The sequence below is a fragment of the Engystomops pustulosus genome, chromosome 5 (genome assembly GCF_040894005.1).
Source record: "Engystomops pustulosus chromosome 5, aEngPut4.maternal, whole genome shotgun sequence".
Classification (NCBI taxonomy): domain Eukaryota; kingdom Metazoa; phylum Chordata; class Amphibia; order Anura; family Leptodactylidae; genus Engystomops; species Engystomops pustulosus.
In genome coordinates, this window is record NC_092415.1 from 46,105,038 (window position 1) to 46,127,087 (window position 22,050).

Here is a 22,050-nt window from a genome sequence, read left to right on the forward strand (position 1 = left end):
GGGAACGTGTACTGAACATGTTCTGGTACTTGTACATATAGCAATGGGACAATTTACCATGTCCTTTTGGTGTAGAAAATATCCACCACCCTCGTTGATTCCCCAAATGGAAGCAAGGGAAGACCCACTAGATTTTACAGAATTTTAGCATATTTTAAACAAAAACTGGCATAAAAGCTTTCTGAAATGCATGCCAGCCCCCAGCTGGAGTAGATAGGTGCATGGAGCGAGTGCATTCACTTATGGCCAGTGATGCCAGGCAACTTAATTTACCAAGATTAGCAAAAACTTTATTTTTGGCCACATGTTAGCCATTGTAGCCAACAGCTAACACACATCCTCATGTATGTCTATGGGCTCATACACACAGCTGTGGATTCCTTAGTCCGTGTATGAACAGTCTGTCCAAGCCGCAGGTCCTATTCCTGCCCATGTTTCTGACTCGCCCTCATATTGCCCACACACATCTGCAGGTGACCTTACAGAGAATTTATCCTCTCATATGGAGGAAGAGGGATCGCTATGTATCTGCAGAGTTGGAAAATATGTCATATCTAAAGTGATCCTTTTAAAAAGGGTTCGCAAGAAATAACTATAGATGACACTGCCGCAGGGTAGGCACCAGTGGGGGACAGACACCCGGACTCTGCACCAATCGGCTGTTTGGCACCTTGTTAATACAGAAATCAGCGCTGGATGGATTTGTCTCCATATTTCTCATCATATAACAATTCTCTGTTGTTACACAACAATGTACTGGGTCATTTCTCCTGGGATGAAGAAAACACAATTCTGACATTTTTCTGTTGTGTTCCCATATACGATTTTTATATTTTAGCCCCTTAATGACAACACCTGAAAAGACTCAAAAGACGGGGGCATTTTTAGCGTATTGGTAATGGATTAAGGGCCTTGACTTTTTTATGATGTGCCACCTTAAAACATTTTTTCAGCATATAGTTTCATGACCCAGAGCTAGATTACAATTAACAAAATGTTAAAAGAACATTTTTCAGTTGTTTAAGGTGTTAAAGTTACAACAATTCAAAGCAACTCAAAATGACCATTATAAGAGAATTCCCTAGTGCGAGACGGTCGTTTTGATATATAATATGTTTAGTCTTGGGCCAACTGGGTGACTATGGCAATTTGTATTCCTACCAAAATTCACACTGTTCCCTTCAGGCCCAGCACAAGGTGTTATGCAATGAATCAGCTGTCACTGGAGGGTCGCTTTAAGAGATTTTTCTGGATTTATTTTTTTTTCTGTGTGTACAGGCGTTCCCCTTAAGGACACCTGACCCCTAGTTACAGACGGACCCCTCTGCCCACTGTGACCTCTGGTGAAGCTCTCTGGATGCTTTACTATAGTCCCAGACTGCAATGACCTGCTGTAAGGTGCCTTAGGTTTTATTTAATCCTTGGCCCCATTACCGCAAGAAATTTGGAAACTCATATTGTCAACATTTTTATGGAGCTACAATTATAAAATTTAGACTTGCATACAAATACAACTTAAGAACAAACTATGGAACCTATCTTGTACATAATCCGTGGATTGACTGTATTATAAGGAAAGGAGTTTGATTAGATTTATTAAAAATATTTTCTGGATATATGGGGACATAACATTCTATTCTCTCATACCAGAATTATGGTTCAAGTGGCTAAACTTGTCTCTTCTAGGGTCAAAATATGACTCTTCTCTGCTAATTTTCATAAGGCTTTGGGTGAAATTTCACATAAAAGAGGGAATTCTAGAAAGGGCGTTTCTTATCTTTCCTGAGGGGGCTAGAAGTTTAGTGGTATAAAATCTAGTGCTGAGGATACCATATTTTATGTCAAATAAAGGCAACACAATGTCAGCTTATTTTTTGCAGTATACCAAGCTTAAAAGAATCCAATAAAAATAGCTAGTGTAGTGTTATAATACCAGCCTAAACTGACAATACATTTGATGATTATACGGAGATTTTCTGCTGCGTCCAAATGTACACTTAAAAGCAGTGCGCATTAACCCTTAGCAGCCAAAATATTGTTATATGGAAACTGGCCATGTAATGAGGGCGACGGCACACGTAGGGCAACAGTACACAGAGCAAGTCTGAATCATAACAGAGAATTAGGGGCTCCTTGCATCATATATCCCTACGATGCTCTGAGTCCTGTCAGGGGCACTGTGGTTAGTCTGTGATTGACGTGTCCCGCTGTCCTTATACTGTACCGGAGAAATCTTGAGCAGTAACTAGATGGGTTACTGGAGCCATTACTCACCGTGTCCCATATCTGGAGTTTAATTTGCTTGCCGTCAATTGTTATCATGCGCGCTCCAAACTCTACACCTGAGAGTGAAGAAGAAGGCAGGTTACAATTTCTTTACGTGGCTCTATATTCGTAAAATGTCACCAGTCACATACGTCATTGAGCAGACTATTGAATTTGGTCACATAATGACAACCATGGCATAAAACCATATGAACAACATTCTTGTCTGTAGACTTCTGCACTTACAGGTGTAAGGCCCAGTTCACATCTACATCCGGGTTTCTATTACACCCTCCATCTTAGAAGAGCCCAGAACTGAAAAACAGATGCTATTTCTTCTGCTATTAATGATAGGAATTTAGCCATTCAGTGGGGGACGTGTAGATTTTCAAAAAGATTTTTTACAGCTTTTTGTGAGTACTTGCACGTTTTTAGGCGCCTACACCAGGGTGTTAGGACGTTCACCACTGTGTGTGTGTGTGTTGCAGTGTTCCTAGTGTATCTGGGCAAGACGGATGCTATTTCTGAGCAAATTAGACTTTTTCAGTGGCTAAAAAGTTGCAAAAAAAAAAAAAAAAAAAAAAAAAGGGGCACTCATACCACCAAAAAACCCAGATGTTCTCATGTATCCCAGTGTGAGATACATAAGAACACGCAAGTGTGCCGACTGCAGACATACAATGATACGCCCCATTGTCTCTCATTGTCTCAGTCTACCCCCGGCATCATTTACATTGTCACTGATAACAGGACTACAGTATATACTCGCATATAAGACGAGTTTAACAGCTCATAAAAATGTACTGAAAGACCCCAGCTCGGCTTATGCACAAGTGTATATATAAATAAAATAATAATCTTACATCCTCCCCTTCCGGCGCCCCCCCCCCCCCCCCCCGGCTCCTCTTCTTTCTTCTCTCTGCTGTAACAGTATGATGCGGCGGTGTCGCTGCTGATTGCGTCAGTGTGCGCCGGTGGGCAGAGCACACAGTAGGGGGGTGGCTAGCTGAATGGGGCATTACATAACTTGGGGACAGGCTATGACCAATGCATTTCCCACCCTAGGCTTATACTTGAGCCAATAAGTTTTCCCATTTATTTGTGACAAAACTAGAGACCTCAGCTTATACTCAAGTATATATACACGTTGGCTGGCAATTTATACAATTTCTCAAAATACTTTCTATGTTTTTTTCTCACGGTTTTCTAGATCTCTGCTTGCTGTCATTCTATAGGAAGCTTCATTCTTTACTTCCTGTAAATCAACACTAGTCCCTGGTCATGTGATGTCACACAGGTGCACTGCTCATATCACAATGCTCTCATAACTAAGTGAGATAATGAGCCGTGCACCTATGTTACAGAGATCTAGATAACGCAAGGAAATAAAATAGAAAATATTGGAATACTAACTTTTCATTACAAACAATATCAATTATTTGCTTAAAGTAGACACAACTGATTTCACTACAGAATGTAATGAGGCGGCACTGCCATCTAGAGGGGACTCTATTTTTGGTTTTTCTTTAAATGGTATCTGCCATAGGACGAAATAGTACAAATTAGTAGCCCGTTGCTGCATATGGACAATCTATTTTGGATACAGCTGTGTCGGCTCAGCAGTGAGATCAAGCACCATTGTGGAAGCTAAGGAGAGAGACGGGGCTCCTCCTGTCAATCCTCCGGTGGCCCACAAGATGGAGGGAGGAGTTTCCATGGCTGCTGGACGTCCGACATAGACCTTCCTGTCTGCCTTGTATCGGTGGCCGATGCGGCCCAGTCCAATACTGGGTCTCATAGGCAAACTGTCAGTCAAATACTGAAAGAAACACTAGGGATAAATATTAAAATAAAAATTTTAACCCTGTGATCGCCAGCGGCGGCATTTAAAAGACGGAAGCGCATGGGCACCGCCATCTTGTTTGCGAACGACGCTCCCCGTGACGTTATTGGGGGTCAGTGGCAAATACGGTGTAAAAACACCATATATTGCAATACAGTAGTATTGCACTATATGGTAGTATCGATCAGACTGTCTAGGTTTAAAGTACCCTAGAGGGTCTAGACCAGGGGTACGGAACCTATGGCTCGGGAGCCAGATGTGCCTCTTTTGTTGGCTGCATCTGGCTCTCAGACAGATCTTTAATAAATAGTGATGGCTGCTGTGCGTCTCAGACTGATCACTGGACACAGGCAGCGATGTTACTGCTGCCCAAGTCCTTTGTGCGACCCAGGCGCCATGCTGGGGCTACCTATCTACTGGGGGACATGTGCTGGGGCTACCTATGTGCTGGGGGGCATGTGCTGGGGCTACCTATGTGCTGGGGGGCATGTGCTGGGGCTACCTATGTGCTGGGGGGCATGTGCTGGGGCTACCTATCTACTGGGAGGGATGTGCATATTGTAGGGCTCTTACGGAATAACATTTTAAAATACGTGGCATTCATGGCTCACTCAGCCAAAAAGGTTCCTGACCCCTGGTCTAGAAAATAAATTTATATATTTAAAAATTCAAATTGCCCCCCTTTCCCTAGGACCGATAAACAAAAATCAAACATATTAGGTATCGCCGCATCCCAAAATGTCCCCGTGTTGCTGACATTACCAGGATCAGGCTGTCAGTGTTGTATGACAAGAGCGAGATTAGTTGCAGCGGCCGCTGCGTTCCTGAATGCAGAAGACGATGCTTTCGCTTTCAGGCAGTTGTCATGGAGACAGTGACGTCATACGTGACATCAGGGCCAGAAGAGAGCAATTATACTGAGGGGACGCAGGTAACTGGGTCGTATGCTCCATTACTATTACCGCTCATCTGTGTGTCAGGACATGTAGGAAACACATAGATCATGTGTCCGGTGCCACCCTGAGCCCCCTTACCGACAAATTGTAGGGCACAAATGTCATCATTATATATATTCTAGGTTTCTACAGGTTTTTTAGTTTCTGAAAATATGAGAAGGAAACAAAGCTATTGAAGGATTATTTACCGTATTGTTTAGACTGTAAGCCACACCCCAGAATTTGTTATCCATAAAAAGGGAAAAATATATTTTATCGTCAATAAAAGAATTCCGTTGGTCACACACAAGCAGAGAGCTCTGTTACGTCCACTCACACACACCACTTTACTACATCCATCCTCACACTCACAACTCTGCTACATCCATCAGTCTATTCACTCACACACACCACTGCCACATCCATTCACTCACTCGCTCGCTCCACCCTGCTACCACTCACTCATATGAACACACTCAGCACTGTTGCATCCATACACACACAGCTCAGTCTCAGCTTCAAATTCTTCTCTGGGTCCAACCCCTGGCAGCAGGAAAGGGGTTTAAGGACCTTGCAGTGATTCTTCTGACAGGACTCTAGATCCAGCACTTATATTTATGTTGGGACCACCAAAAGAGCAGTGCAGGAGCTCTGTTCTCTTAAGAGATCAGATAAAATGCTTTGTCAGCGCTTCTCCCGATCCCTAGGACAGCGGTCAGGAGGTGCAGGCTCCTCCTGACCTTTGGAGTATAAAACACTGGCATTTTTAGCAAGACTTTGTCATGCTAAAGAGTGTGCATTAAAGTCTGTAAAATATGTTATATCCTTGGACATGCAGTTTTGCAATCGTCTAAGATCTGATCTGGGAGAAGACAAATGTGGGTTATTACATAAGCTGCATGAACCACTGTACACTGAAAGTGAATATAAACCGGACTTCAGGAAAAAGACACCATGAAGGAGCCATCTGCTGATTAAGTTGTAAGGACACCCCATAACATGCCAAGGTGCATGTTCCCATATATCTTCTTCCCTCAGCAGAAGAACCTCCTGTGAGCACTAGATGGACCCTCAGAAAACAAGTTCAGAACACCCAGGATAAACATCTATAACACAGTCATGTGCCAGATGAAAAGGATCAAGTATCTGCTTGGCAATCTATCAGCGTCCTGATTTATGGCCGCTCCCTTCTTCATCATGGTCTTCTGCTTTATAAGTCGTCCTCTCCAGTAAACATTGATAGGTTGGGTATGTGCCCTGACCCGTTCTACTTGGTTCCATACATCACCAGAAGTTGCACGGCTATCTAGGGGAAAGATTGAGATACCCGGGCGCTGTACTGTGAGCACAGGACTATAGGTTCTCCTGAACTGTGTGGATCCCGGTAGTGGGACTCCCATTGATCAGATTGTTATTCCCTCCTAATGGTTTATCTGACTGTATGTGCTGTATTATGTCTTCTTTTGTTTGTAGATGTAGCCCATGGCATGTAAAGCTCAGCCGAATATGAGGGCACTGTACAAATAGAGTAATTAAGTAGGGCTCAGTTTTCAGTAGGTCACTGCAGATAAGTCATGACACTTCAGAGATGAAAGAACATTTCATCCTTTTACCCCTCTCCGCCAATGCCTTGTTTCCATTCTGCTCCTCTCCTTTAAAAAAAACCCTAACTATTTTTACAATATTTTTGTGTGCAGAGCTAATGGACCCTATTTTCCCTAACAGAAATAACCATTTTTATATTTTGATAGATTGGGGCTTTTGGGATTAATGGATAATGATTTTTTTATCCAGTGAAGAGGAATATAGTCATTATAATTGTTTTTTTTAATCTATTGTTACATTTTTATTTACTGTATTAGTAGACACCCTAATGTAATTTAACCCTAGGGGGTCTGATCAATCCTACCAAAAACTGCAATACTTACAGTACTGCAGTATATGGTGGATTTGCCATTTATTGTGCCACCATCACACTGTAACAGAACTGCATAAATGACAGGTCCGGTGGTCTCATATAAACTCCAGGCTGACAGATTGCTCTCTGTGACATTGTGGGAGCCACAAAGAACTTCGCCAAAATGTGTGTATTAACCTTTATTTAGGAAATTAACCCTTTTTTGTGCAATATGTAGCACATACTCCAGCTGTAAGGAGAGGGCTCAGCCTGTGAACCCTTTCCATACTGTACTGAATTTGTATGTACCTCTGTGTAATGCTGAAGTACAGAAAAAGAAGGGGCTGTGGATCAGTACAATGCAGAGAGCAGGGCACATCACTAGTCCAGGTAAAAGAGCAACACATATACGGCATCACCACTTATCTTTACAGGCTGCCAAGTCCTGTTGACAGGTGTCATTTAATGTCACACGATAGGATTTTTTTAAAGTTTCTTACCAATTGTCAGGTCGTGCACCGGCTGGAACCTCTTGTCTGTGAACTGCAATAGTAGGCATGATTTCCCAACACCTGCAAGACAAACACCGGAGATTTTATTCATCATCATATTACTGGCCAGACCCCAGCTCGTATTATACCCTCCTATGTTCATTTCTTTCATTAAATCAAACTAATAAAGAAGAGCATTTTGATGCCCATATTTCTGTGAGGAATATACAGTATGATGCACAGGCCTTTACAGTGTAGTTACAGTCTACAGGGTACCATCACTGTATGGAAATAAGGATGGGACTCCTTGCATCATAGTGTAACATGATAGAAAGAGTCCCTTTATCCCTGCTGTTAGGATTACAGTTTAGCGTTGCTGCCCTGTAGGGGATGCAGGGACACCTTCCATCAGATATCGCTATGGTGCTAGGATTCACGTCAGTCCATGAAACAGGACACTGCATGGTCCACGATTCACAGCAGTTTGATAGAACCCCAAGGCTGCATTTACATCTGTTCAGCTATTACGATTCCATTATAAGAACACAGAAAATATTGGTACTGGGGGGTCCCCAGGTTACATACAAGATTGGTTCTATTGGTTTCTACTTAAAGGACATGTATTACCAGATCAAGGATTGTAAACCAAACATACAGACGTACTGGTGTGCGCCCTCTTTGGCAGGATCTGCTGTTCCTTAAGCTTCTTATGCCCTGGTTTTTCAGAAAAAGGACTTAAAAATTATGCAAATGAGCATGAGGGGCTCCATTAACTCCTATTGAGCTTGTCGCCCCCTTAGGCTAATTTGCATAATTTTTAAAGCCCTTTTTCTTAAAAACCAGGGCATAAGAAGCTTAAAGAAGAGCAGATCCTGTCGGAGGGAGCACACCCCAGTATGTCTGTATATTTGGTTTACAATCCTTGATCTGGTGATAGATGTTGAATTTAAGATGAATTTGTATTCAAGTATAATTGTAGCACCAGCCCAAACATTTTTGTCCCTGTGACAAATGGATTTTCAAAACTTTGAGCTGTCATGGACAAAGATTATCAATAAAACTTCATTACAGACACCTTACAGCTGATCATTGCCGCCTGGGACTAAACTAAAGCATCCAGAGAGCTTCACCAGAGGTCACAGTCGGCAGAGAGGTCTGTCTGTAACTTGGGGTCATCTGTTAGTCAGGAGTCCTTAAGTCAGGGACTGCCTGTAGTTCGAGATGGATCATAAGACCAACACCAATGGTGACCACAATGATTGTGACTCAAATATCAGTTGCATCCATAACTTTTATCCTCAGATCATCAGCTTTTAAGATAAAAAAAGCAAAAAGGGTAGCCGATACAAGGGAAGTGACCCCATGGCCTCATGATGACAGGCATATTTTAGGGCCATGCGCTCAACTTTTCTTCAGCAGCTGGTACACGGCCCAGTGCATGAGCCGCCTGCCTAGGCTTCACAAGGTAGAGCAGGACCTATTCCCAGCATTTTCTATTGACATTGGTGGTGTGAGGGGTGCGGACATGCCGATGGTAGGCACCAAGCAGCACAGGTTGGTGTGCATGGAGAAAGCCTATGCACACATCACCACAATGCATCTGACTGTCCGGTTGTGTGGACAAATGTCATCTGCACTAGGCAGTGGGGCCATTGTTTGTGACCCTATTGGCAGGACAATAGCCTGATGTTACATAAGCGCTAGTATTAGATGATGTGTGAGTGGCAATCCCTCCACAATAAGCACAAGCTGCAGATGGAGCTGGAAGAGACTGAAATCTTAGATGTTTTCCTTCCCAGAGAGGAATCTGGTCACAGAGCATTAGTAACATGACAAGTCACATGCGCCCATCTGGAGGAGAGGTGCTGCAGTAACCACAAGTCTGTCAACAGGGACATCTACCACCCAGAATGTCCCCGAGCTGTGCCGCAAACATTTATTCTGGAGTTACAAAGTTTTCTAAAGTCTAGAGAGTAGGGGACTAGGCTTGGTGTTAAAAAAAAAAAAAAAACACAAGTGAGAGAGTTATTAAACGTGTGTATTAGGTGCAGTATAAGATGCAGGTAAAGGCCAGAGCTGGGCAGGTGGGGAAGGGGAGAAATGTGTAAGAACTTAGGAGCTTTTCATGATTGCAGAGGTTTCAATGCAGTTTTACATGAAACGTGTGAATGCAGCCTAAACGCTTCTCATTGGGAAAGAGCAACACGTGTGAACGCGGCCTTAAGCTGAGTTTAGTTCAGCTGTTCAGGCCTGTTGACAGAACAAACCCGTTAAAATGAAATCAGCCCTACTATCAAGACTAGCATCTTCTGCTGACCTCATTAAATAATAGACAGGACCGGTAACTCTTCCCCATTATCTTGGTATATGGGTTAGGTTAGAAGAACATGGCAGAAGTTTGTCCATGGAAAAAAAGGGCAGAGTGCTAGACGGATATCACAGATTTTCATAGTTCAGTGATGCTGGGAAGAAAGGACCATCACGCATGGCTACATATCTAGCTCAGCACTGTGCTCAGACCCTTAGAGAATCTGGCCAGTGTCCTGTCCACTCTTCATGGAGCGACCATGATTGGTGCCCCTGACCTAAGACTCTCTCATCTGAGGCCGGATCAGCCACCAGGCTCCCAGAGCATCTCCTCCTGCCGGGTCTATACACAGAGAACTGCGACGTGTCACTGTAAACCACAGAACACTCCTTTAGGCTGGAGATAAACATAGTTTTTGTTCCTTCTTACGTGCAGATTTTGCTGTATGTTTTTTGAACCATAAGCAGGATTAGATTAAAACAGGAAATACATCTTTAAAGGGAACTTGTCACCAGGAGACCCATTTTTAGCACTCCCCCAGTCCCCACAGAGCATAGTACATACACTGCCGAAGTGTTTTTGTTTAAAAAATAGGTTTTGCAGAAAAAAAAAGATATGTTATATTGTACCTTGCTGTGTGACTAGGCACTTATCCACTGGGAGTGGACCTTTTCAAATACATGAATAACTACCCTCACTCAGGATTGGCTGTAGAGGAGCAGGGGGCGTCGCTAAGAAAGAGATGGGTGTTTTCATATATTTAAAAAGGACACATGGAGGTGCAGTTTCCCAAGGGTGGGGAGGTGGGGGGACTGCTCCTTTCCAGCCACTCCCAGTGGACAAGTGCCTAGTCACACAGCAAGGTACAGTATAACATATTTTTTTTCTGTAAAACCTATTTTCTATACAAAAACGCTTTGGCAGTGTATGTACTATCCTCTGTGGGGACTGGGGGAGTGCTAAAAATGGGTCTCCTGGTGACAGGTTCCCTTTATCTTCCTGTTATAGCCAATCTTAGCTTCAGCTAAATAAAAAAAAGAAACAATAAGAATGTGAGTGTCTTCAATGGAATCCACAGGACAGATCCGAAATGTCTGAAGCTGGGACCCACACCTATCTCTAAAATGAACCAATCAACATAATCCTGTGGCTCCCTTCCACACTGCAGAGGTCAGATTTTACCATTCACTGTTCGACTTCCCATGAGACACCACAGCTCACTTCTATAGCCGCTATGCTGCTGCTTCTGTAAAGTGCAACCACCTCAGACACACAGAATATGTCAGAAGGAAAGCAACATCTGGGGAGGTTTATTTTGAAGATAGTTGGGGATATCCATTGGACATTTATGGAGTAGTATAATCTTTTTCTTTAAGTTGTTTCCCCAAAATCTACCATTAAAATCCTTCATGATAAACTAGGGACACCAACTCATAGATGCAGACACCGTGACCGTGGTAATCTTCTTATATTTGTTATCAATTCCCGTCAATCTCTGAAAATCAACTCATGACAATGAGCCACAAAGGCTTCTGGGAGAATTAATAGAGCCCCTCCGTGCTGTAGCTTTACAGGCTGTTACACGGCGCTTCTCCCTTGTATGGGATCAGCCAGAGGGAGGGGAAAAGTGCAGAGCAAGGAGGGAAACAGTGTAACAGCACGTGAATCTGCAGTACAGAGGGGATCTTTTAACAATCCAAGGGTCATTACCATAATCTGAAAAGCTGATTTTAGAAGAAAGGAGGCCATGGATAACAAAAATAAGACGATTACCACAGTCACGGTGCCTGGATTGAGTGTCATGATAAATTTTAATTTCCTTTAAAAGCATTTTCCCATAGAGACATGTTATCTGACTAAGACAGTTGTAGATTTTAGACATCCAAACCCTGGGGGGGAGGAAAGTGGTTCATGTCCATGTGAATACTGGAGATATACAGGTGGACTACAACCTCCAGCAGAAATTAAGGCAAACCTGCACCACTGCCACAGCTTTTAGACAGGAGCGCAAGCGACCCAACTATTTACCATATTCCCAATCCTGTGGATAAAGGACAACGTGTCTCTGTGCGGGGAGGACAAGTCTCGCACATGGAAATTCAGGATTTCATGTAAACAATCTTGTTTCTCCACTTCAAAAGCGAACACCTAACTATTCTGGAACCATCCGAGCCATTCACAACCAGGGAGGGTAAAAAGAAGCCAGGGAAAACACAAACATCAGAAATATTTTGAGAAAAATATCAGTTTATCATTATACGGGACAATGGGTGTCAGGAAAAAAAAAAGAAAACAATAGCTTGAAGTGGCATAACAATATTTGCTGAAAATGTACAGTAATAAAAAAGTTATATTCCTTACATTATGTGTTACAGATGTCAAGGTGCAGTGGCTGTGACATTGCCATCACCATAAATTGACATACAGGTCAATTTTCAGTCCAGATATACAGTATTTTTTGGACTATAAGGCGCACCATGAATAAATGCCTGCTAAAATGTCTAGGTTCATATATAAGGCGCACTGGCCTATAAGGCGCACCTTTGATTTCTGAGAAAATCAAAGGATTTTTGTGTGTCTTATAGTCCGAAAAATACGGTACATAGGTTTTCATCTAGGCCGGATACAAGCCACAGAAACAGCTAACCTCCATATGTAGTTTTTGTTAGGTTTGTTATTAGCGTTAGTCTGATGCAGGTATCAACTGGGACTTGATGAAAAAAAAAAAAAAAATCACATGTAAATATGAGATGGATCCATGCATCACATGGTAAATTTGGAGCTCAGCCTATTTTAAGTCAATTTACCCAAGCTGCAAGATCAAACCAGTGTATGATGTATGGCAGAAAACTTGCAATATCTTTATTTTACTACTTCTGTACAACCCCTTTTAGGGTGATCCAAAAACTGTTTGGGCCACATCTTGGATACTGACAGATATGGCAGGTAATAACTTATCTCCTCTGACAATAAAGGATCTGGCATGTTGTTAGAGTGACATGGGGGATGTAGTGGGGGGAATCTTGTAGTCTCCAAAACTGTCAGATCCTGTTATTCAGGGGAGGTTGGGGTTTGGCACAATGGATGGAAATTATGCAAGAAATTGCCAAAACACTGTTGACTAAAGAAGCCAGAGCGACCATTACAGTCCAGGAGTAAGATCTGAGGCATCAATGGGAAACCCAGAGACACCCGCTGATGAGCACAATAGAAGGAGGTTATAGGATGCATTACAAAGGGTAAGAAAATACTGAATACTGTTCACATCAGGGTCCCGTCCCCATGAGACTCTGACCAATTGCTGAGTAAGCTTTCTCTATGCTTACAGCTACATTATGTATTCTATTATTAGGATGATCTCCACCCCAACCTGGGCATTTACTGAGCGCAACACACGTGCCGGGATTACTGCACAACAACTAGATAGATAGGGGGGGCTACGCCATTTACCAATCAATAGAGGAAATTCATGCAGATTGTACGACAAGAACTGATGTCCTGTGCTCATAAACATCATCTCAGCAAAAAAACAGCAAACAACAGCTCAGCAAAGAAAAAAGACATCTCAGATTTATGTAATATTTTCTTGCATCTTACAAAAAGGGAAACAGCTGAACTGCACAAGTACAAGTGCCAAACTGAGAGCTTACTACCTCTGGCTCATAGGATACTTCAAGGTTATACTAATGATTTATAGTTGGGTTTTGTATTGTGTCATATTCAGACTACAACAAGGTTGGTGAGTAATGCTGACACATACATTAACCATATGTATTAAGCATTTCTTAAGTTGCCTGGAATTCTTTGAGTCCTGTGCTGGGGTAATGGCCTGGGTGGCCACATAGAGAGCTCTGACTGCCACAGGTAGGTCACCACTGGTATACGGTATAGACACTGTTCCAGTGCAGCCTGTCACTGCCCGTCTCTATTTGTACAGATGTGTGGTCTATAGGCTGTAGCGGTTTGTGCAGCACTTGTGCTTGTGCCTCTACTCGTGGTGTCGGGCATTGCCTTGCTGCACTGGAGGGGAGCGAGTACAGTATAGCATGTTTTTTATTTTCAAACCACCTGTAGGTATTAGTAAAAATATAAAAATCCCCGGCAACCCTTTTAAATGATGGGATGGGTAAATAAAAAAAAAAATAAAAAATCACTAAATCAAACACATTCCAGTTAATCCCACATTCTGCAGTTGGTTTGAACCAGAGCGACTGCATTTCCAGTGTTAGATGCAGTAACTGGTTGGTTGTTATGGGATACACTGACATTTTAGTTGTTTAAAGGGGTTTTCCCACTTCAGCAAATTTAAGATGTATTTTTCATCATGGAAACTAATTTTCCAATATACCTTCTGTATCAATTCCTTAAAGTTCTCTAGATCTCTGCTTGCTGTCATTCTATAGAAATCTTCATTGTTTACTTCCAGTGGTTATAAATCTGGACATGGTCACACAGGTGCACGGCTCATTATATCACAGTAATCAGAGCTGTGTGATATAATGAGCCGTGCACCTGTGTGACCATGTCCAGATTTATAACCACTGGAAGTAAACAATGAAGATTTCTATAAAATTACAGCAAGCAGAGATCTAGCAAACCATGAGGAATTGATATAGAAAGCACAGGTAGACCCCGGGTTACATACAGGATAGGGTCCGTAGGTTTGTTCTTAAGTTGAATTTGTATGTAATTCGAAACTGTATATTTTATAATTGTAGATCCAGACCAAAAATATTTTTTCCCCAGTGACAATTGGAGTTTCAAACTTTTTTGCTGTAATTGGACCAAGGATTATTAATAAAGCTTCATTACAGACATCTTACAGCTGATCATTGCAGTCTGGGACTAAAGGAAAGCATCCAGAGAGCTTCACCAGAGGTCACAGGGGGCAGAGGGGTCTATCTTTAACTATGGGTCATCTGTAAGTCGGGTGTCCTTAAGTAGGGGACCTGTATATTGGAAAATTGTATAACTTTTCAGAATTAAAACAATAGCAATTACCGGTACTTGTTAAAATGGGAATACCCCGTTGAGTAGAATGGAAGTATCCTGGCTGGAGATGAGCGGACCCGACGCCCAGGTTCAGCATTCAGATTCTGCCACCCGACCCTGGCGTATAGTCGGCCCAACAGCCAAACTGGCAAATGAACTTCCCTAGCAACTAGCGATGGCTAACAGCGAAGGGTGTTCATTTACCGGACTGGCTGTTCAACCTTGAATCCATCCAGGTCCCGATCCAAAAACGTTGGGTCCTGGTCAAACCTCAGATCTGCTCTACACTATCAATGCTAATGATTCCCGTCCAAAAACCTGATAATTGTGCTGTTGGGTTTTTTTTGTAAAAAGTAGATGCTGAAGCAGCAGGCATCTAATTTTAGCCAAACATCCCTTTTTTTTGCAGATGTAAAAAAAAAAAAAACCCCACAAAAAACATGAAACCGTGTGAAAGAGCCCTTATGATGACCTATGAGGCTGCAAGTGCAGGTCAGACCTAAAGTGGTGCCAGGCCACGTGTCTGCACTTGCTGTGATGCCTCCCATGGACTACACCGTCTTTACATCACATTCCACCGTCCGAGCCTTCCACCGTCCGAGCCCCGGGGGTTGTCACTACACACAGCCGGTACAGAGGACTGTAGCGTAGGAATCTTCCGATGACCACGTGTGTTGCTAGGAAACTGATAGAAATGACTTGGGTCTTACCTAACAACACATCTTAATGTCTCTTAGCGAGTATGAAACGGTTAATGCTAATGGCCACCGGCAATCACTTATCTGCTTTGTGCTTAGGACAAGACCTCTAGGACTGGTCAAAGTATAAGCCCGGAAACCGTACAGACCAGAACCATTACAGAAGAGGCTTCCTAAGAGTAACATTTAGCTGCAATCTGCAGGGATAGCGGATCAATAGCTGATCACTGGAAGCTACAGTTTCCTATAATGATGACGCATCTTTAGAAAAGGTTATATCTGAGGTTTTCAAGGGATACTGGTAAAGCTTGAAGGTGCCAGATAAAGTGCTCGAAGAGTACTCACCCTGCTCCCGTGCCAAGATGGTCTTCTCATATCTACCACTGATGCTTTGCCATGACATCGGCCTCCTCAATCCATGGGACAAGAGACGTCCAGTGGTCCGAGGAGGCTATGGGTGACTGAGCAGTTAGTACTGCAGATCGATGCTACATGGAACATGTACTTTGTCTTTGTTTTGACAGGATTTTTACTGCTCTTTTTTTTAGCTGCCCAGTACCTTGTTTTTCCAAAAAAAGGCTTTAAAAACTATGCAAATCAGCCTGAGGCGCTCTGCGCTCAATAAACAGCTACAGAGCCCCTCAGGATAACTTGCAGAAAGGCAATGGAAACTAGTAAATTAAAGAGCGGACCCTGTCAGATGGTGCACACCCCTCCATGTAAATGTGCTCAGTTTACTTTCCTTCCTCCTAGTGGTAGTTTTCCTTTAATATCAGCCCAGAACCTGGGTTGTGTCCCCTGCCCCAAAGTTCAGTTCCCTTGAATAGTTGATCAGAGTGGGTTCTTGGTACTTGGGTACTGTGTTTTGGTGTTCCTGACCCCTCAGGAGGCTTTAATGGGCCTGCTTGGGACATGCAAGATAATGCAATAGTAGTAATATTTTTGTATTAGCTCTTAAGACGGCAGCCTGTACCTCAATATTTGTGCAACATGTGGGTACTATACCAAGGCAGCAGATTTGTGGTGACATTAAGGTGGCCATACACATTACTTGCACATCGAAAAAATTCCTCATTTAAAGGGCATCTGTATACAGATGAGCCTGTGGGGCTCCATAGGTGTTAATGGACCATGGAGCCCTCAAGCTTATTTACATACAGTCTTTCATCTTGGTGGTAATGTCCTTTAATGTATAGTGATGCCTGTCCGTCTATCCTGATCACATCATTTAATAATGTAACATTCCTCCATCCTACCGTTCTCAAGGAAGACAAGAGAAGGGCAGAGCGCTGCTTTATTGACATCACCTCTCTATGTGCCCCCAGTAGAGAAGAGCTCCGGACCCCCGGCATAACCCCATGATAACCAGTTTGGCTCTCTAGGTCTGACACGAGGGATTCACAGACATACAGTTTATATTTATACACATAGTAAAGAACACATCTGGTGTCTCCCTCTGCCCTAGGAGCAGCTCAGGTCACAGTGACATCACGTCTCTACAGTCACATGACCATTAGAAATGAGCGGACTCAACGTTTAGCAAATAACCAATGTGGCAAATTGAGGCGCATAGCAACAAGCCATGGCTGCAAATGGCTAAGGGTGTTCCCCAGACAATCATGGATACACCACTAGTGATGTCATAAAAAGAATAGATCTGAGAGTTCTGCTGCTGAGTAACAAGTAACAATACATTATGAGGTCATACAGTCTATGGAGTCTGCTGGTTTCTGTCATAGATGATGTAAGTATACGTGTGTACATCCAGGTTATGACATCCCAGAGGCAGGAAAGGTGCATGCGTGCCGCCAGGGTATGACATCCCAGAGGCAGGAAAGGTGCATGCGTGCCGCCAGGGTATGACATCCCAGAGGCAGGAAAGGTGCATGCGTGCCGCCAGGGTATGACATCACAGAGGCAGGAAAGGTGCATGCGTGCCGCCAGGGTATGACATCACAGAGGCAGGAAAGGTGCATGCGTGCCGCCAGGGTATGACATCCCAGAGGCAGGAAAGGTGCATGCGTGCCGCCAGGGTATGACATCCCAGAGGCAGGAAAGGTGAATGCGTGCCGCCAGGGTATGACATCCCAGAGGCAGGAAAGGTGCATGCGTGCCGCCAGGGTATGACATCACAGAGGCAGGAAAGGTGCATGCGTGCCGCCAGGGTATGACATCCCAGAGGCAGGAAAGGTGCATGCGTGCCGCCAGGGTATGACATCACAGAGGCAGGAAAGGTGCATGCGTGCCGCCAGGGTATGACATCACAGAGGCAGGAAAGGTGCATGCGTGCCGCCAGGGTATGACATCACAGAGGCAGGAAAGGTGCATGCGTGCCGCCAGGGTATGACATCCCAGAGGCAGGAAAGGTGCATGCGTGCCGCCAGGGTATGACATCCCAGAGGCAGGAAAGGTGCATGCGTGCCGCCAGGGTATGACATCCCAGAGGCAGGAAAGGTGCATGCGTGCCGCCAGGGTATGACATCCCAGAGGCAGGAAAGGTGCATGCGTGCCACCAGGGTATGACATCACAGAGGCAGGAAAGGTGCATGCGTGCCGCCAGGTTGTGACATCACAGAGGTAGGAAAGGTGCATGCGTGCCACCAGGGTATGACATCACAGAGGTAGGAAAGGTGCATGCGTGCCGCCAGGGTATGACATCACAGAGGCAGGAAAGGTGCATGCGTGCCACCAGGGTATGACATCACAGAGGCAGGAAAGGTGCATGCGTGCCGCCAGGGTATGACATCCCAGAGGCAGGAAAGGTACATGCATCCTGCCAGGTTGTGACATCACGGAGGCAGTGACCTTTTACTTGGACTCCAGGGTTAAGTCATAGACCTAGCACTGACTTATGTACTGCCAGGTTATGACGTCACACAGGCAGTAAGCCCTAATGATGTCATAGACTCTACCCCCGGCAGGTAGGCCGTGCCGCTCTCCACCCTGCGGTCGGTGTGCAGGATCCAGCTGGAGGACCCGGTACCGGCCCACCCCGGCGGCTTATAGTCCGGTAGCCGGGCCTCGCACACACAGCAGGGGCCGGGCCTACAGCACCGCTCCGGGCCCTGGCACCGCTCGCATCCACCACGTCAACGACTCCAACACTGCGGAAATGGGAAGACCGGCGGCCCCGCCCGCACAGCCGCCTGCAGCCAGCACAGCGCCCGCACCGCAACCGTCCTGAGCGCGGCGCTATCACTCACACTGCCAGCCGCACCGCCCGAGCCACTGCTTACCGGTGTCACCGATGATTATGTATTTGAAGAGATAAGCGTACGCCATGTCCGGATGATCTGTCTCTCCTCGTCACTGCTACTAGCGGCCGCGCTGACGTAACCACGGGCTCGTCCACGACAGCCCTCACGTGCGTGACCAAACGCGCATGCGCCGCCTGGCAGCCGTAGTCGTGGTGTAGAGCGCAGGGCGTCACTGGTGCTGAGGGCAGGGGGTAGCAAGATGGCGGCATCGTGTCCTGACTATGAGGACAATCATCAGGGCTAAGAGGATGGGGCCATTCAGCAGTGCTCTGACTATACAAGAAAGATCCTCTAGTCCAGTGATGGCGAACCTTTTGAGACCGAGTGCCCAAACTACAAACAAACCCACTTATTTAAATAGAAAGTGCCAACGGGGCAATTTAATCAGTAGCATGTTACTACCGGTACCTGTTTTGTCACGGTTTTTCATTTTATTGGCATCCTAAAGGACACTAATGCAGTTGAAATAAAAAGGAGAAATTCCGATTATCCTTCCAGGGTACCTTGTAGAGAAAGAATTGCGGTGCGGAGTTCCAATAATAACGCACCCTTCTCTGCACCTCCTTGCTCCTTTTGTAGTTCCAGGCAGCTAAGGATGTGTAGTTTTAAAATAGCCCTCATCACAGCACATCCTGGGTGGCCAGGGACTGCAGGAGGAGGCTTTGAGTCCTGTCTGGAAACTCTGTGCAGGGGTGATGGCCTGGGTGCCCACAGAGATTGCTCAGAGTGTCACCTCTGGCACCCGTGCCATAGGTTCGCCACCACTGCTCTAGTCCTTACAGGGGCCGCCCAGGAGCTAGCATTGGTGGCTTATTTAAAGGAAATCTTCACTAAAAAACACCCGAACAAACTGGATTGCCTCTAATCCAGGCAGGCCTAAATGCTCCTTGGTGCTGGCAGTTTGGCAGTTTTGATGAGGGGTAACATTATTTTAAAAAATATGTGTTTATCAGATGTTATTTGAAGTCATTAACAGATCCCCTCCGGCTCCAGCAGGACCTCATTTAGGCTGTGTTCACACATGGGGGGACATTTACTCTAGTTTTGTGCCGCTCTCTCACTGCATATTCTGCTCTCCGACCTAATTATTAGCTGGCGGCGCCATAAAAAAATGACTTTTTCCACCTGCTCCGACTCTTCTCTGAAAAGGGCCGTGGCTTTGGCGGAGTGGAAACTCAGACACAAATAATATGTGTCGCAGCCATTTTTGGCCGCTGTAAACTGGCGGAAAGTATACCAAAAGAGATTTGGTCTAGCAGGGACACAAAACAGTGCTATTGCCCTGTTGCCTGTTCTCCGACTGCTAGACACATATCTGGAGCTCGGGAAAGATTTTGGTCCCAGGGACAGAAAATGGTCTCAGCGCCAGAAATGTATCTGCACAGCTCCACAATATTAAATCGAGAGCAGGTCGGTAATCAAGCCAGTGCAGACACTGACACTTTATGTGAATGTCCCCCAGTGCCTGTTGCCTGTTCTCCAACTTTTGGACACATAAGTGCTGTCACAGTGTTTGAGGCTGAATTCACACATTATGTTAACGCATGCGTTTTCAAACGTCTCTTCTGCACTCCGCTTTGTGTCCTGATGTCAGTTGTATGCACTTGTGCAGGACCCTGAGAAGATCTTTCCCAGAAACAGGAGAGGAACCAGGCATGATAAGTACTTGTCAGCTGTACTGTACTGCTCCAAGTACCTTTCATGGCACAATTCTACTTGGGGTCCTGATTCCATCTTTTACAACCAGCACTGGACACAGAGCAGAGCAGCCCCAGGAGAGGACCCAGCAGAAGTAATGATGATACTTATCATATGTGTTGTACTTCTTCTGGGTCCTCTACCTCTCCTGGCACAGTTCTGCTTCAGGTCCTGATGCCAGCTCATACAACCAGCATTGGACACAGGGAAGAGCGGCACATGGAGGAGAGGAGAGTGTGGTACAGGGAGCAGAAGAGGAGCCACGTAAAGAGAGGTTTTCTTTTTCTGTACTGAGGGATTTATCATTTTTGGGGTGGCATTGTGTACAGTACTGTGGTTGTAGGTGCATCTAGGATGCTGGTTATAGATGAGTGATGTGTATACAATAAAGATCATTTTTAACACCTGACTTTACAATTTTACTCTGTTTTAGCTCCTATCACACAGTGATGGTCAGTGTAAGATTCCAGAGTGTAGTGCTGTGAGCTGACAATGTGCTTAGATCAGGGTACAGGGTTTATCTACACTTTTATTTAGCATCTGAACGTTCTGCTAGTACCTGAAACAGAGAAAAAGAAGGTGAGAGATGATGAGATCCACGAGATGGATATAAAAAAAATGACACTCTCAGCTCTGCTAACTCACCTATAACAAACAGAGTCAGCACTGCTATATACCTCTCCCCTGGATAAATGCCTTATCTGTCTGTAGATTGTAGAGCACACTGGTTGCTGGCAGGAAATACCATTATCTGAGCTGGTCTTGTAATGCAGGGGTGAGGGGTAATTTAATGTGTGTGGTTCATCCCTGACATAAAGCCATAGATCAGGAATAGAATAGACATTTAAAGGACAATTCATGATTTTTCCCAATTCATATGAAAAAAATTCAACAGATACTGCATTGCTCAAACTGCACCAATTTCTCACATTTTTTTGGAGTTGGTCCATTTTATCACGACTCTGACCCCACCCAAATCATCACCAACTTCCACAGCCACGATGAATTGTTTTAAAGGAAATGTTCACAGGGTGTTACACTCCCCTCCCCCTCTCTTGCTACAGCGTCTCCTCCCTCCCTGAAGTAATCGCACTACAGCAGAGGAAGTTTTAGCACACAGGGAGAGGGGGAAGTGTTCCTGTACACTGTAACAACCTGTTAATCTGCAGCATAGAAGGGCTCTGGTAACACCCCCACGAGCCCAGTCACCGTGCCTGGATCTATTAGTAGGTGTCCTTGGTTTATTGTGCAGAATTTTGATGGTAGATTTCCTTTAAGTTTTACAAACATGATGACTTTAGCCCATACTAGTGTCTTTCCCGATTACAGGTAGTGCACGGTATTGCAACTTTGTGAGATTTATTTCTAAACAGCTAAACTGTAACTCTGGCCAGGCCCGGCGCCAGCACCCGGCCAACCCGGGCAAGTGCCGGGGTACTGGAGGGGCCCACTCGGGCCCCTGGATCAATTGTACCAGTGTCGCTATAAGACACTGGTACAATTTGATCACCATCCGGATCGATCGCTTTTCTGCCTCTATGCTGCGCTGGTCGGGAGCGCAGCATAGAGGCAGAATCTAAAACTCACCTGTCCCGGTTCCCACGATGCAGCGCTCCACAGGGTATGCGACGGCTTTGAAGCCGGCGCACATGATGACGTCATCGGA

General features: G+C 44.8%; 1 protein-coding gene across 1 annotated transcript in view; it reads right to left on the reverse strand.

The window, feature by feature from the left end:
* RAB2A (RAB2A, member RAS oncogene family) overlaps nucleotides 1–18,819 on the reverse strand; it is a 47,817-nt gene extending 28,998 nt beyond the window's left edge. The window contains exons 1-3 of the mRNA XM_072151841.1: nucleotides 18,666–18,819; nucleotides 7,441–7,512; nucleotides 2,275–2,342 (exon numbers count right to left, since the gene is read on the reverse strand). Coding sequence (XP_072007942.1) covers nucleotides 2,275–2,342; nucleotides 7,441–7,512; nucleotides 18,666–18,711 — 186 coding nt within the window. The 5' untranslated portion in view covers nucleotides 18,712–18,819. The remainder of the gene's footprint in view (nucleotides 1–2,274; nucleotides 2,343–7,440; nucleotides 7,513–18,665) is intronic.
* Nucleotides 18,820–22,050: the final 3,231 nt, after the last annotated feature.